Raw genomic sequence first — 16,067 nt, 5'->3', positions numbered from 1 at the left:
TTTTTTCAATCATATGGAGACGGTACCACTTGCCGGTGGAGATCTCTAAATTTTGTCCTATACTCGACAGGGCCATTGAGAAGTGAGGGATCTCTTTCGTGCCAGCACCTACTGTTACATGTACACGGGACCTCTGTTTATACCGTCTCGTCTGAAGGACCGGTTTCAATGTCCCAGGGTGGGATTCAAACCCGATTCAAAACGTAAGGATCGTCTCCTTATTTCTCGACTCTCTAGCAGACGCTTTAACCTCTGCGCCACGCGGATGACCCTTCATTTGTTTAAATTTCTTAAAAATATTCTAAAGTTCTTTAAAATATTCATAGGAAAAAAAAAATTTGCAAACGAAGAAATCTAATTAAATCTTTGACATAATATTACAGTAAGAAAATTTCAATGCGAGAAATCATATTCATATGTTTCACGCAGAAAATATTTTTAAAATGAAAACGTTTTTGTGTTCACTATTGCTTACAAGTAATATTAGTTACATAGTCTTTTAGTGACAGGGTATGGGATGATACCTGGTTAGTAAATTTCATACCTGGCGAGGCGGAGCCGAGTCAGGTATGAAATTTACTCACCAGGTATCATCCCATACCCTGTCACTAAAAGACTATGTAACGAATTTACCCCACCGATGAAAAATTTACGTTTTATCTGTAGTTTATAAATGGTTTTCTCTGCTAAATGCTTCATCACGCTTATACTGTGCCTATTATGACGTCACGTTTGTGTTTGTGACGTAATACATCGACCGGGTATAGACTTACAACTGACCGGGTATAAGTAATCCACCGCCTTCACGTGACAGACTTCAACCAATCGTAAGCCAGGATTTCACGGAAAAATCGACAGAGGTGGGGTAATTTAAAGACAATGACTTCTTTTTAATAACCTTACCTTTAAATCTTAATGTTAAGAGACAATACAGACTAATCAGTTCAACTTACGAACATTGCTGTTTGGGAAAATTCGGTGTTTGTTTCTTTACTTCCTGCAGGCATTTTAATATGTAAATAAAATATTATCAATAATATAATTGGATTTGTAGCTAGAGAACAGTGACTGTTGTCATATGTTACATCTGTTGTGTAAAAGCATACTCTAGATATACATGTATGGATATTCTCAAATTGAATCTAGAACAAAAACAGGTACACAAAATTTTTTTTCCTAAAATTTGTATTTAAAAAATTTTGATAGTGTAAACAAATTATTATTTGCATGATCTTTTATTTTCAGTTATAAGTGGAATGTTGTTTTATTCCGCTGTGGTCTTATTTCTGAGATCTCATGGCAACCATATGTATACTATATATAAACATTGAATTAATGTAGGATAGATCATGTTTTACCTGTTATATTTTCCAGTGGTGCAGGGAATTCAGAATAAAAGTATTTGACACCTGAAAAAGTAATAAAGAACCGTTACGCATTTAGATATGAAGTAAACAATCAGAAAATATATACAACAGTCTAACCAAACATTAAAATGTTCGTGGAGCAAACATGGACGTCTGAGAACATGATGTAGCAAATACCCATGTCAACTAATTAATACTGCAGTCTGTTTTTATCATGGAACACACTGTAGTCAAATCAGTTTAAAAATGGCTTTGCAAACTGTATGAAAGATGTATGTCAATTTTTTTCTTGGACAGAATGCAGGTCATCAATCAACCCTAACCCAATCAAAACAATGACTTTAAATGATATTGAAGTAACTTTAGACAATACCCCATATGAAGCCGAAAATGTTTTGTTTTTGTTTTTTTTTTTTTTGCTACATAAATAAGGTGAAATGGCGAAAATTTATGACTTCGAGATGATATTAATCTTAGTTGTTAGTTTTTCATCAATTACTTTCTCTAGTAAAATATTCAAATATGAAGCACATGTGCCAGGCCCCTCGTTGTCTTTTATTTCAAATAAACGGGATGGTTGTCATTGTCTCGAAGAATACTTACAGATACTAGCATTTTCTTGAAGCTGTGCAGGAAGAAGAGGTAAAAACCTGTTGGCCATACTTAATTTATCCTTGACGAGACAAGTAGAGTTTGTTTTGTCACTGTCTTGTACCTTTGATAAAACACAATGCCCAATCCGCTGTTTTATTCTAAATTTAAACTAAAATTAAGTTTTTCCATATTCAGGCGTATTAATTTCAAATTATATATATACATATATTTTTATTTTTGTTCATACATTCAATCAAATTAATTTTTTTTTAAATTAGCCTCTTATATAAATCGAAGCCGGAAAAGAAAAATACCCCCCCTCCCCCTAACAATATTCAAAAAACAACTTAATTACAGAAATAAGTTTAAATTTCTAATGCTGTGTCATGTAATATATTTCATTAATTTTTAGATGAACAACTCCAAAAAAATAATAAAAATAAGACAATGAAACTTGCTTTGTTCATTATAACATTTCAATTTTGTCATATCAAGATACACTGTGAATAAATACCGGCATAATGTTGGCCCATCTGTTGTATCTCTGAAGAATTCTTCAAAACAAGGGATGGCAAAGGTAATCACCACAAAAGAATCACCCTTTACACTTGGATCTCGACACGGTGAAAGAATACCTGCAAAACAGAAAGTTACAATATTTGTTGAAAGATCTACTATATTTAAGTTTTTCATCCTGATCCTGATCTCGTATAATATGCCCCTTTTTCATGAATAATTTGGATGGATTTATTTGTAGATAGTTACTGTAATACTTATTTTGGTTGTATCTTAAACACAAAGTTTAAGTCAAATCTGTAATATATCAGGAAATTGTTAAACTTTTTTTGATATTCAAATTACCCTCATTCTACGTATATACTTAATCTCTTAAAAATCCATTTACATTCTTTTCAACTTAAAGATAATCTTTTTTGTTTGTTGTTTAACGTCCCTTTCGAGAATTTTTCATTCACAAGGAGACACCACCTCTTGCCGGTGGAGAGCTGCATATTTTGTCCTATACTTGGCACACAGGGCCATTGAGCAGGGGGGAATCTTTAAAAAACTTTAAAGAAAAATAAATGACAAAAGATTTTCATTTCACTTAAATGACATTGTTTTTTCTTTAAACTTGCTTTGGAAATCAACTCCTAATTTATAGTTTTCTTTTAGAAATAAACTTTCCTTTCAAGCTGCTCTCAGCGAAAAGTAAGTAATTTTTTAAACTTACATTGAGAGATGGATTTCCCTGTTAAGTCTTCTAAAGTGTCCTTTATTTGCAGAGCAATAGAACGCCATGTAATCTTGGAACAATTGGAACCAGTGAGATTTTCAACATTTTTCTTCAAACATGAAACCAGGTTTAATATATAGCTGTAAAATGCACATGGCATCCATGAAATGTTAAAAGGCTGTTTATTTTGTAAATTGTAAATAAATTGAAATTGATTGATTTTATATTGTTTAACGGCTCTCTCGAGAATTTTTCATATGGAGACGCTACTTCTTGCCGTGATCTGCTGCAAATTTTGTCCTCTACTCGGCATTTACAGCTATTGAAAAGTGGGGGATCTTTTTCCTGCCAGCACCTACTGCGACACAGGACCCCTGTTTATACCATCTCATCCGTAAACGTATAACACTGCTTAGAATAAGCTCCGTTCCTTGAAATTTTATTTCAGTGTACACGATTAGATAATTTTCCCTTCAAAAATAGCTTCAAATTGAACATATTTAAAAAAAACGTCAAGCGGAAAATAACGTTTTTGACGTAACTCATTGGGACCTAGGTAACTTATGTTATACAATATAAAAGAACAAAAGTCAGAAAGTACCATATATGGCCTATGAATTTCTTAAAAAATAAATCATCGTTTTCATTAAGACTATTTGTGGTTTCCGTATCTACTCGACTTGGTCAATGCAGGGGTGGGTAGTTTTAGCCAAACCGGATGTTGGCTTTTTCATCGTAACGGCTAAAACCTATGACGGTTTTGAGTTTTCCGGAATGTTTCACTGATTTTACAAATTCATTTTAAAATTTCAAGTAGGGTGCATTCCTCTCGGAAAAAAATTCATACATTGGATCTTACAAGTATTTTTGAACAAGTTTTATTCTCCGAGAGAAATGCTCCCCATTTTTTAAAATTAAATATTTATGAATGTCGTTTGGTCAGCTGGCGCATGTAGAAAGTAAAGTTACCTTATATAATGTCATGTTATTCAAAACATCACATTGCAAGGATTTGATTTATCATAAGAAAAGTTACTGTAAATTATTTAAACACAGCCATAAATCTTTTTAGCATAAATACATTATTTATACATAGTAAATATGGTAGGCTAAACAGATTTTTAATAGCCTAGTAGATCTATAAACTCAAATAAAAACGTTTTTAAAAAAGATGTGTTTGTGAAACACTATGCGCCCGGCGGCAACGAAGTTCGAAACAGCTATTTTAAGCATATAGTTCACAGTCAAGGTCACAAGGTCATTGACCTTGATGTCATTTGAAAGAACTATATTAGTGAAGTATACATACCACATATGAAGTCTCTGTAATACTTGGGTAGGCCCTAGGTATTTGTGAGACACTCAAGAACACACGTGTATACTGGATGCTGACATTTTTATTCTCTAAGATGATATTTATACGCATACACAAAGCATATGGAATAACGGCGGGAAATTAGAAAGTAATAAGGTTGAACATTACACAATAAGAAATAGTTCCATTAAAATAGTAACAATAGTGTAAATGAATAATATGCACTTATTACATTCCTCCTTTCCTCAGAAATGAAATTTGATAATAAATCGAAAATTGAAATTGACAGCAAACAGATTTTCATACAAAATACAATTTAACACAACTGTAAAATTACACTTACAATGAAATTGACTAGAATTACAAATTGAGAGACTTTGCAAAATTGACTAGAAAATCAACATCAATCTTTAAATCAAACAAAAATCAATATGCAAGTTTATTTCACAAAGTCTTTCAAAGCTGCAGGTTTCCTCACGATTCGACCCGATCGCGTGGTGTACGGTTCCGCTCCATTTCTGGCTGGAATTGCAGGTTTATCTGGTCATGGTGCTGTTTTCAGTTTCGTTTCCGGTGTCACATTTGGAGTGACATCTTGCACAGATGTGTTTTTCAACTTGCGCTCGAGTATCAGTTCCTCTCCTTCTGTTAGTTCTGGTTCCACGGTACCACGAGCAAGAGTGTTCGGAATTCGTTTGAAACACGATGAGTTACGAGTGGTAAGTCTTTCCATTCCTGGTTCCGGAGAGACGGATACCATACTTCCCTTCTTGGCCATAACGGTATACGGTTGTGGGTCAAAATTCGGGGCGAGCTTGTTGTTCTTTTGTTCATTCCTCATGAGGACGACATCACCGCAATGAAGTTCATCAGGTGGGTTGTTAAGTTTTGCATTCATCTTCATCTTCCTTTTCGCAACTTCATCATTCTGTCTGGCACACTTGTCGACAGCATTTGATTTAAGTGTCGGAACTTGAGGAAGTTTGGTCCTAGTTTCACGATTGAACAGAAGTGAGAACGGCGCAAATCCAGTCGATGGGTGAGGCGTTCCCCTGTACTGGCAAAGGAATCTGAATAACTCTTACTTCCAGTTCTTTCTTTCTATGTGTGCGGCACGAACGGCTTTCATCATTGGCTTATTGAATGATTCAGCCTGGGAATTAGCTTTCGGCCATCTTGGGGTGACGCGTCGATGATGGAAACCAATGTTCTCGGCAAACTCCTTAAATGCATGGGAGTTAAATGGGCTTCCATTTTCGGTTTTTATGATCTTTGGTACGCCAAATGTAGAGATCAATTTGTCCAACACAGGTATGGTTGCGTTAGCGGAAGTTGATTTCATGATTTCAACAACAGGAAATCGGGAGTATTCATCAATCACTACAAACAAATATTCACCCGTAGGGAGTGGGCCACAAAAATCGGCGCTGAGGTTCTCCCAAGGTCCCGACGGCATGTCTGACATCTGTAGAGGTTCAAAACGAATCTGCCTGTCTGTTATACTCTGACACGTTAGACAGTGTTTAAGTGCGTTCTCTACGGCAACGTCCAGGCCAGGAAACCATGTCTTTGAACGCAAGAACACCCTTGTACGACTTACGCCCTGATGTCCCTCGTGCGCAATGTTGACCGCACGTGCTCTGAGTGACTTAGGTAGAACAATGCATCCATTTCGCAGAAGGACGTTATCCGAGTGTACGACCAGTTCATCACGGACGTTACGTAAGGACTGGAGTTCCAAAATGTCAATCTCACTGTCGTCCATGGATTTAATCTCCTTCCATCTACCCGTTCTGACCAATTCTATGGCCTTAGAAATGGTCTTGTCCGGACTGGTGGCCATCTTGACTTCATCTAAACTCATTGATCGAAGGGTTGCTTCCTGTGCAATGAAATGTAAGTATTTCTCTGCCATATCCTCCTCTCTGGATGTAGTGTGGCTTTCCACAGGATGACGCGACATGTAGTCTGCCGGGTTGTCCTTTCCTGGTCGGTAAGTGACTTCTAGCTTGTACGGTTGAAGTCGAAGTCCCCAACGTTCAATCCTTAGCGGCGGTTTAGGGCGCTTCCAAATAGCTAATAGAGGTTTGTGATCAGTAACGACACGAAAATGTGGTGCTCCTCTCAAGTACATATCAAAATGCTCACAAGCCCATATGATTGCTAACGCTTCTCTCTCTGTCTGACTGTAGCGCAACTCTGGTCCACTCAGTGATCGGCTAGCGAAAGCAACTACGTTGTCCTCTTGTGTAAGTAAAGCCCCTAGACCAACAGGGCTGGCGTCAACCACAACTTCAATGGGTTTCTTTGGGTTGTAGTAAGCAATCACAATGTCATTAGACAACAAAGTTTTCAGCTTGTCAAATGCACTCTCCTGTTCAGACGTCCATTGCCATTCAGTATCGGAACGAGTAAGACGACGCAATGGTTCACTCACAGTGGAATAGTCAGGAATGAACCTCGAACAGTAGGCAGTCATTCCCAAGAAACTCCTCAGTTCACTTACGTTTGACAGACATTGCGTTTCTCGAATCGCAGTGACTTTCCTAGGATCAGGTGAGATACCAGCCTTACTAAATACTAGTCCAAAGAAGGTGATTCGGTCTGTGTTGAACTCACACTTGGGACGATTCAACTTTAGTCCACTGTCATGAAGCGCTCTGAAGGTTTCCGTCAAGGCGGCGTCATGATCCTCCTGAGTTTTGCCAAATACCAGAATGTCGTCTGATATGTTCTTTGCTCCACGAACTCCCTGGATAACACTACGGATTGTCTCTTGAAAAATTTCAGAGGCAGCGAACACTCCAAAATTGAGGCGCTTGTATCTAAATATTCCAACATGTGTGTTGAATGTTGTGATCGAGCGACTAGCAGGTTCCAATTCCAACTGGTGATAGCCTTGTCGAAGATCCAGTTTTGAAAACACAGCTGCTCCATTTAAGTCGTGAATAAGCTCATCTATGGTTGGCATGAGATGACGCTCTCTGATAATGGCTTTATTGGCCTCGCGCATGTCGACGCAAACACGGATTTCCTCTGGATTCTTCTTAGGAACACAAACTATAGGAGAGATCCAAGGTGTAGGCTCATCCTTCACTCGCTCTATTATGTCGTCGTCCAAAAGTTTCTGAAGTTCAGCTTCTACTTTCGGTCTGAGATGAAATGGTGTTCTACGGCTACGTTGAGCTATGGGTTTCACAGATTCGTCAACATGAATTCGCACAGTTCTGTCTTTGAGTTTTCCTATACCGATGGACAGATCAGGATATCTGTCAGCAATAGGCGACAGTTGGTAAACAACTCGAACAAGTCCAAAAGACAAACATGTTTGATACCCTAGGAGGGCTCCATAATTGCCTTTTACAACATAGAATTTGTGCGATTGTACGACTCCTTTCCACTCAATTGTTAGCTGGCAGCTTCCAAACACAGTCAATTGCTTTCCTCCACCATAGGGTACAAGTGCTGGATTGCTCTCTTTCTTAAGCTTCGGGCTACCGATTATCACATGTGTAGTCTGATCTAACACATTGACAGATGCACCAGTGTCCAGGAGAAAATCACACAACACACCATTTACTTTAAGAGTTTTCTGGGGTCCCTTTTTGCCATTAATCGAATACATATATTCCTCTTCACTTGATTCAGCCTCATGCCGGAAATCTACTTCGCGCACATGTTTAGAATTTCTGTGTTGTCCTGACGTGCGTTTCTTGGCTCCGCACACTCTCTGGAAATGGTTAAGTTTCTTGCAGAATCTACACTGTTGTCCCTTCGCAGGGCAATCTGATGTGCGTGCGTGAGTAAGTCCACAATGTCCGCATGGTTTGTCAATAGCGCTTTCACTTTTAGTCACTTGTTCTTTACTTCTCGGGTTGCGGCTTCGTTGTTTGCCAGATGACTTCTGCATCGCGTTTACACTGTTACGTTCGTTCTGGGCCTCCATAGTTAGCGCTTGAGTCTCAGCAACCTCGAGGGCACGACCTAGATCTAGGAGTGTTTTTAAGTTCATGTCAGGCTCCCGCAGCGCTCTTCGCCTCAGACGATTAGAGCGACAATTCTGAATTATCTGTGAGAGAATTTCCTTATCTACTTCTGCAAATTCACAATCTTTTGATAATTTCCTCAGTTCTGTGACATACTCATCTAACGATTGACTGACACTTTGTTGACAGTTTCTGAATTTGTAAACTTCCATCTGAGGGTTTTTTCGCGGAGAAAAGTAATCAGATAATACTTGCTTTGTGGCCGCATAATTGGGCGCTGTGTCTCCCTTCTCTGCTTCGTAGATATCAAACACTCTTTCTCCTGCGTAATGAAGAAGGAGGACGCGCTTACGCCCGTTGTCGTCGATGTTCATGCCGGTAAACAAAAGCTCCAAACGTCCGATCCATTTTTCCCATTTCGGTCCAGCGTCGGCTTTATCGGCGTAATCGAATGCTGCAAATTCTGGCACTCGATCCATGATACACGTTATTTACCTCGTCGCCAGATGTAATACTTGGGTAGGCCCTAGATATTTGTGAGACACTCAAGAACACACGTGTATACTGGATGCTGACATTTTTATTCTGTAAGATGATAATTCATACGCATACACAAAGCATGTGGGATTAAACGGCGGGAAATTAGAAAGTAATAAGGTTGAACATTACACAATAAGAAATAGTTCCATTAAAATAGTAACAATAGTGTAAATGAATAATATGCACTTATTACAGTCTCTATCTCCGATGTTTAAAAAATTAGGGCAAAAAGTCGAAAAAAAAAAAAAAAGAAAAAAAAACTATTTTTAGCATACAGGTCACATTCAAGGTCACAAGGTCATTGACCTTAAAGTCATTGAAAGAACTTTATTAGTGGAGAATGCATACCAAATTTGAAGTCTCTATCTCTTATGGTTCAAAAGTTATGGCGAAGGTTAAAGTTGACAACAGATAGACAGACAAACAGATATAACAGACAAACCGACAGGACAAAAACAATATACGCCCTGGATCTATCGATCCGGGCGCATAAAAAGTAGGTTCCGAACTTCCGACATCGCTTCATATAAATTTTAACATGCGTTTAAAAGCAAAAAACTCTATATATTCAATTTTTTTTCAGATTATCATCGTATCCAAGTTGTATTATCGCAAATCTTGCTTAATAGTATACACTTCGAATCGACAAAGTGATGCGTTGAGTGACTAAACACTTACAAATAATTCTGAGTTCATTATTATGAATCTTTGACTGACATACAATTGCAAAATCCAACAAAGAATATGATTGATGCATTTTTAAAGGTCCGACCACCCTCAAATATATATCCAAAATGGTGAATATTTCCAAGGAAGATAATTAACTGGCATATATTATTAAAATAATTGTGATTGTTGGTAAACAGTGAAATGGTATTGCAAATAAAATCTGTTTTAGGACTGGCAAAAGTTGATTTGATACATGTAACTCGATCGGGAGGTAGGGATATATTTCTGCGATTGAATATCATGACCCCCCCCCCCCCCATTTCTTCGCCAGTACTTCAATAACATTAAACGTGATTAGATTCGGTGAATATTGTTTGCCTTTTACTTTTAAAATGCGAGTTTGTGTGATATTTATTATTTCATATTGAATATATAAATTATATTCACTAGTACAGTACAAATTGCACTCACCCCCCCCCCTTAAAAACTAAAGCTATAGTGAGCACAGAGCTCACTAAATGATGCCCACGGGCGAAATAAGAAGGGGTCTAGCTACATATCCCCCTTTTGTGTCAAAAAATTCTGCTTCCGACGCCTATGTCTCTATAACAATTACTTGTATCTATTTTGTTTTATTAGTTCCAATAAAATTGAACATGAAACTGAATTTGCATCTTGATTGGAAATTATATGAGTTATTTTTATTAGTTTATGTGGCTATTAATTCACCCTAAAATAATTTCAACTACTTTAATGCAATAATTTTAATATTACATCGCTGTATTGCAAAGCGTTACATTGCAAGGCTTGATGATATTAATGAGGCATTTTCCCTTGATTTTAGGATAAAGAAAAAAAAATCAAAAGAGGGGAAGGGGGGGGGGGGGTGCGCACAGCCGAGGCGCAAGCCATGGATCTGCCTTTGATTAAGCGGCGTTCTTGCATGAGCAGTTTGCTAATGCTGCTCTCGGAAGTATTCGTTCAACGAAGTATAGGTATAGCTCGGACATACACAAGTGTTAAAAATGGTTGAAAATTTTGAAAAGATGGCAGGAAAAATGAAATTTCATAACCCTTGTCTAGTAATTGTCGATAGACGCACTGTATAGATTATTTCAAATAAATCGATTTATTATTTCTTTCAAAAACTTTGATGATCGTGAAGACATTTTGCTAAAACATGAGGATAATTACTTTGAGAAAAAGAATATCTTCACAAGTCCATGCGTAAAATATCACGCGATACCTCTTTAGAGGTCTAAATCCCCACTTTTCGTCACAACTGGTTAACATGTATGGACAAAATCTTTATTGGAGAATGTGATCAAAATCATACTAAACTGCTTGTGTTTTTAATTATTTATTATAAAAAATTATTATTTAATCGGCATGCAGCTTATATACGAGTTAATGCAAACTGCCGTTTGAGTTCGCTTTCTCGAAACTGGCAAAGCGAAAGTAAATGTAGATGCTTTTACATATGTTAACCGTAACTGAAACAATGAAATAATGTTTTATTCATTTAAAGACTTGGCTTTATACAGGTTGATTGAAGAAGGATATGGAGATAACGAACAGTATTCAACCTCAAAGTCCATAAAACAATACAAAATAGGAGCAGAGCAAACATCAGAGGTGGGATCAGGTGCCATGGAGGAGTAAGCATCCCCTGCTGACCGGTCACACCCGCGGTGTGCTCCTTGTCATGATCAGGAAATAACGGGGAAATCTGTCGTCAATTCAGTGTATAAATAATGTACTAACAATTAGCATTAAAAACGTCAGTCAGCATTTGACTCAATGATAAATTGTATTTGCTGACAAGGTCATTGTATCGACCATAGAACTTACGAAAGGATGACTTTAAACGAGACGGCTGATGTTCTTGTTTTATCAACTGGGTTGTCAATAATTTACGTCGTTTTAGAAATTGTTCATACGTAGAGAAAGCTCTTGGTATCGAATCAACTGAGATATATACACTCCGTATGCAGGTGACGAAGGTATATTGCTGCATTAGTAAGAGAAGTTGACGATAGAAAAGTTAAAGTCATCACGTTTATCATATAGCTTGGTTGTTAGATTACCATTAATGTCTTTTTCGAGTAAAATATCCAAGTATGAAACAGATGTGTCAAACTCTGTAGTATCTTTTATCTCAAGCTCAACAGGATATATCGTATCGACGTAGGAACGGAAATCGCCATGGTTAATTGACAATACGTCGTCGATATATCTAAATGTCGAGTTGAAGGCCACGGCAAGTGTTTTCTTCTTTTCACGCATAACATTTTGCACAAATTCTGCTTTCTATGAATATAAAAATAGGGCTGCTAATAATGGAGCGCAATTGGTACCCATGGGAATTCCAATATATTGTTGGAAGATTTGGTTTCCATAAACCACATAGATATTGTCAATCAGAACCTCAAGCATTTCTTTGATGTCAACTTCAGAGTACTTGTGTGTGCAATCAGATCTGTTTTAACAAATAATTTTGCAAATGACCAATGACAAGGTAAATAAATTTACGAGTTCCATTTTTATTAAAAAAAACAGCTGTTAATGATATCAAAAAGCCTAGACTTTATTTTATCGTGGGGAGTGGTTGTATATAAAGTTGAAAAGTCGAAATATCAAATACATAAAGTTTGTGTAAATTATTGATAAAAGTATTATTATAAAACATTATCAATGTCAATAATGAAACGTTACGATGTATGTAATTATTTACGTGTACCGCGATAAGCACACGCTGATTGAACAAGCTTTCATTTTCACTTGTACCTAAGCTTGTTTATAAATACCTGATTTTATCATTTGAAAGTTATCTTTCATTAATAAAATATCGAAGCACTATCTGTAATATTATACCTTTTTGTGAAATATTCATCAATTAATAAATATTTACCACTTTATTTATGAGAACTCAGATGTTTTAAAAATTCACAACGTCATTATGACGTTCCGTAAAACGTACGGAATTCTCCATATACATATGATATTTTAAAGACCTCTTACAGAACATACGTAAGAGATATTGAAAAAAGAAAGTTCATTTAAAAAAATATATAGTTAGTAGATATACCCAGAGGCAAAATTGTCCTAATTTGAAATCAAGCCAATTATTGAACTTTTTGACTTTTGCTCTTAATCTGTTTTCCAATCAAATGGCGTGCTACAGCTTAAATTAAATAATTTACATATAAAGCGCTGACCTACAGTATTCACCATCACTTGGGATATCAGGAACACACTGACTCTTTATTTCTTTTGTATAAAAAGACTGATTGAGACAAGGTGTTGCTGAAAAAAATATCAAAAAGACAAATATTCTTATGTTATCAAACTCACGTAACATTAAAAGAGTTTTTCATCCTAATAGTAATAAACTGACCACACACTTCCACGCCACAGAGTTCCCAGCGGACATCCGTGTCGTTGGTAAAGCACCATGGCTCCTCTCTATCGAAGTTCCGACAGTAGTTCTCTTTTGCAAAGCTAAACACATCATAACCGTGTTCATGTGGGGTCTGCGTATCCCATCTTTGACATGCTCTACCAGTTTCTGTTACGTTTTTGGTTCCTTGATATAAAACTCCTGGTAATCGACAGTCGTCTGAGATAGATTCTGCATTAACATCTTTAATAACAAAACGTTTTAGCGAAAATAGGTTTTTTTGTGTATATTATTAAGTTTTAAATATCCCTTATTTAAAAATATATCATGAAAGAATAATACATAGATGTTAATATTTTTCCTCAACATTAACAAGTAATCTTCCAATATCCTAAAAATTACACTTGTTTTAATTTTTTTTTTTTTTTTTTTTTTTTTTTTTTTGGATGCAGTTTTGGTTTAAAGTGTCGCATGTACATTTAGGAAATTGACACAGATCAAGCGTGTATGACGAAGACTCCTGGCGCAAGTATGATGTACTGTATTTCCGATGCACTCTGTCACTTGTTCTTTAACCCACTGTTTCAGCAGTGCGGTTATTATGATAAGAATTTATTTAAGCTAGTTATACATGTAAGTATGTAATTCACAGGACTTCCATTTATTCATGATTTAACATGTATTTTAAACCTTTTCTCTATAAATAAAAAATGTATGCTGATATTTCTTAAACGGGTGCAATATGATAATAAAAAAATCACGTACTTTTATATGTGATTTATTATATATGTAAACAAGATATATTTTTTGAAACACCGATGCCACTGTATGGCAGTTTATGGCAAAAGTTTAAGTTTCTCCAATGCAAGAAAAACCGGTCAGGTAATGGTAAAAAAAATGTTGTTATCCAACGAAAGAACTTATCTCAAAAAATCTAAGTGGGAAATTCAAATTTCTAAATCTATGGACAATGTTACTTTTGTTGATGGGTCAAACTCCGAAGTCAAGGCCAAAGCATATGAATGTGAAAAGGTCAAAAAATATTTGTGCACATGGAAAAGTCTTTTCACAATAAATACAAAATTAAAGAGAAGTATGTAAAAACTAGCATAAACTGAAAAATAGTGCCAAGGTTTTTATTCGATTTTTTATATTTTATTTTTTTTCAGGTTCATTTTTTTCCTCTTTCATTTAGACTATAGCCTCCCCCTTTTTCATTTTACTTCCGCCACCAATGAAATATTGTACTCTAACTATCAGTTATGTCGTTTTAGTTAATAAGAAAACTTATAGATATTTCAAAGAGATCTAGGTTGATTATATTCAAAAGTAAAACAGACGCTTGCTTTTTGAAATTCAATGCGAATTAGTTTTTATATTGACCATGCAAGAAAATTTTTTTTAAAAAGACAAAAAAAAAAAAAAAAAAAAAAAAAAAACACGAATAAGTGATTGTAATACATATGATGATAAAACACGCAATAATAATACCATTTATCACCATCATCATCATTTTTTTCATAATCTACTTTTAAATTAAAAAAAACCAACAAGACTTTAAATATTAATGTAGTATACAAAACTATTTCATATTGATTATTGTAAATTGATGTCTTTCATTCCATATATAAGATATTTCTTTTTCTATATACTAATGTTGTAAATTTTAAAAAAAAATTAAGAAGAAGAAAAAGTTTCACAATCGACAGGATTATAAAGTAATTTCTGACAAGTTAAATTACCTGTAACGGAATAGAAAAGGGTTCCAATAAGCAACCTAAACGTTATCATTTCAGTTTTGTTCCATTAGAGTTACATGTTAACATATTGAATTGCTTGAACAAGATCACAACGGAATTTAACTTCCTTTCTTTGTATACACTGTATATATATAACAATGAGAAAAAGGGATGTTAGTGGTTTATTAGTATTTCCCTTGTGTTTAATAATTTTTTCCTTTAAAATTTGATATTACCATTATTATTTGCGCATATTTTTAAAGCAATAGTCAATTTGTTTTAATTTTGAAGCAGCTTTGTAACTTCTGTTATATTAATATAAGTATAACATACACCTTGTTGTTTTACGAAAATATCCAAAGCTTCAAAAAGGGGTTACCAAAAAGTTTGAATCCTTCATGTTAATAATATGTTAGGACATGTAAATAGGTGCAGTTCATATTATATCAAAAATTGCTATTCAAACTAATTTGATTACTTTGCAGTATTAATAAAAATATATTTAAGGAATGAAGCTTATTTTAACCTAGCTATGTTATATGATATAACATAACTTAGGGTAGTTTATGCTTTATAAACCGCAATGCGGTTCATAAAAAAACATAAGCTGTCGAAAGTAATGCGTGTAACATAGCCATAGATTGAAATAAGCTTCTTTTCATATAATTTCAGTGCATACAGTAAGACAATTTTTCCTCCAAAAACTGGCTTCAAATTGTGCTTATTTATTATTTCGTAATTCAAAAGTTCTCATTATTCTTAGCTTCAGTTTTACCATCACCATTACCACCAAGCAGGTAGAATTTTTACTCGCATGTAACACCGGCATCCTCAAAATGATAACAATTATGGCTTCCTATTGTTGAATGTTCACACAACAGAAGATGAGACTCCGACCCAGAGCACTTTACACCGTCTAACCATATAGGACCCTCACCTTCCCCAAAATAGGCAGCTGTTCTTGGAGTTGCAATACTGAAAGTAAATAAATGATCAGTTAATTACCATTGAAAGTACGTTACAGCTATGAAACAAACAATTCATTTAAAGGGTACGTGAAGCCACTTGGAACCATCTCGTCATATTGTATATAATTCATTACAATTCTTGCCAAGTCAGGATTTCAAACATGACCACCCCATGAATTTTACCAAGTCAAGATTAATAACATGGCCAAATCATGACTGATAACATAGGTCCCCTGTGGCTTACCATAAAACACT

General features: G+C 35.5%; 1 protein-coding gene across 1 annotated transcript; it reads right to left on the bottom strand.

Moving 5' to 3' along the window:
• Positions 1 to 944: 944 nt before the first annotated feature.
• Positions 945 to 14,957, bottom strand: LOC134249662 (hepatocyte growth factor-like). Its single transcript, XM_062731993.1, has 8 exons — positions 14,848 to 14,957; positions 13,103 to 13,348; positions 12,924 to 13,011; positions 3,193 to 3,335; positions 2,476 to 2,596; positions 1,971 to 2,119; positions 1,359 to 1,409; positions 945 to 997 (listed from the first exon to the last, which is right to left on the bottom strand). Exons 1-8 carry the CDS (start codon positions 14,894 to 14,896, stop codon positions 945 to 947), a joined length of 900 nt encoding a protein of 299 aa, XP_062587977.1. The 5' UTR covers positions 14,897 to 14,957.
• Between the last annotated feature and the right edge of the window lie 1,110 nt (positions 14,958 to 16,067).

Source organism: Saccostrea cucullata, unplaced genomic scaffold (genome assembly GCF_032062105.1).
Source record: "Saccostrea cucullata isolate Sc308-1 unplaced genomic scaffold, CSIRO_AGI_Scuc_v1 ctg1424, whole genome shotgun sequence".
NCBI classification, from domain to species: Eukaryota; Metazoa; Mollusca; class Bivalvia; order Ostreida; family Ostreidae; genus Saccostrea; species Saccostrea cuccullata.
This window is presented reverse-complemented; position numbering and strand designations above follow the sequence as displayed.

Excerpts from the sequence above, each read along its gene's own strand:
- LOC134249662 (XM_062731993.1), bottom strand. The coding sequence starts at position 14,896 with ATGATAACGTTTAGGTTGCTTATTGGAACCCTTTTCTATTCCGTTACA. Across the intron at positions 13,349-14,847 it reads CCTTTTCTATTCCGTTACAG|ATGTTAATGCAGAATCTATC; the intron begins GTAATTTAACTT and ends TTGTTATTAAAG. Across the intron at positions 2,597-3,192 it reads AGGGAAATCCATCTCTCAAT|GTATTCTTTCACCGTGTCGA; the intron begins GTAAGTTTAAAA and ends TCTGTTTTGCAG.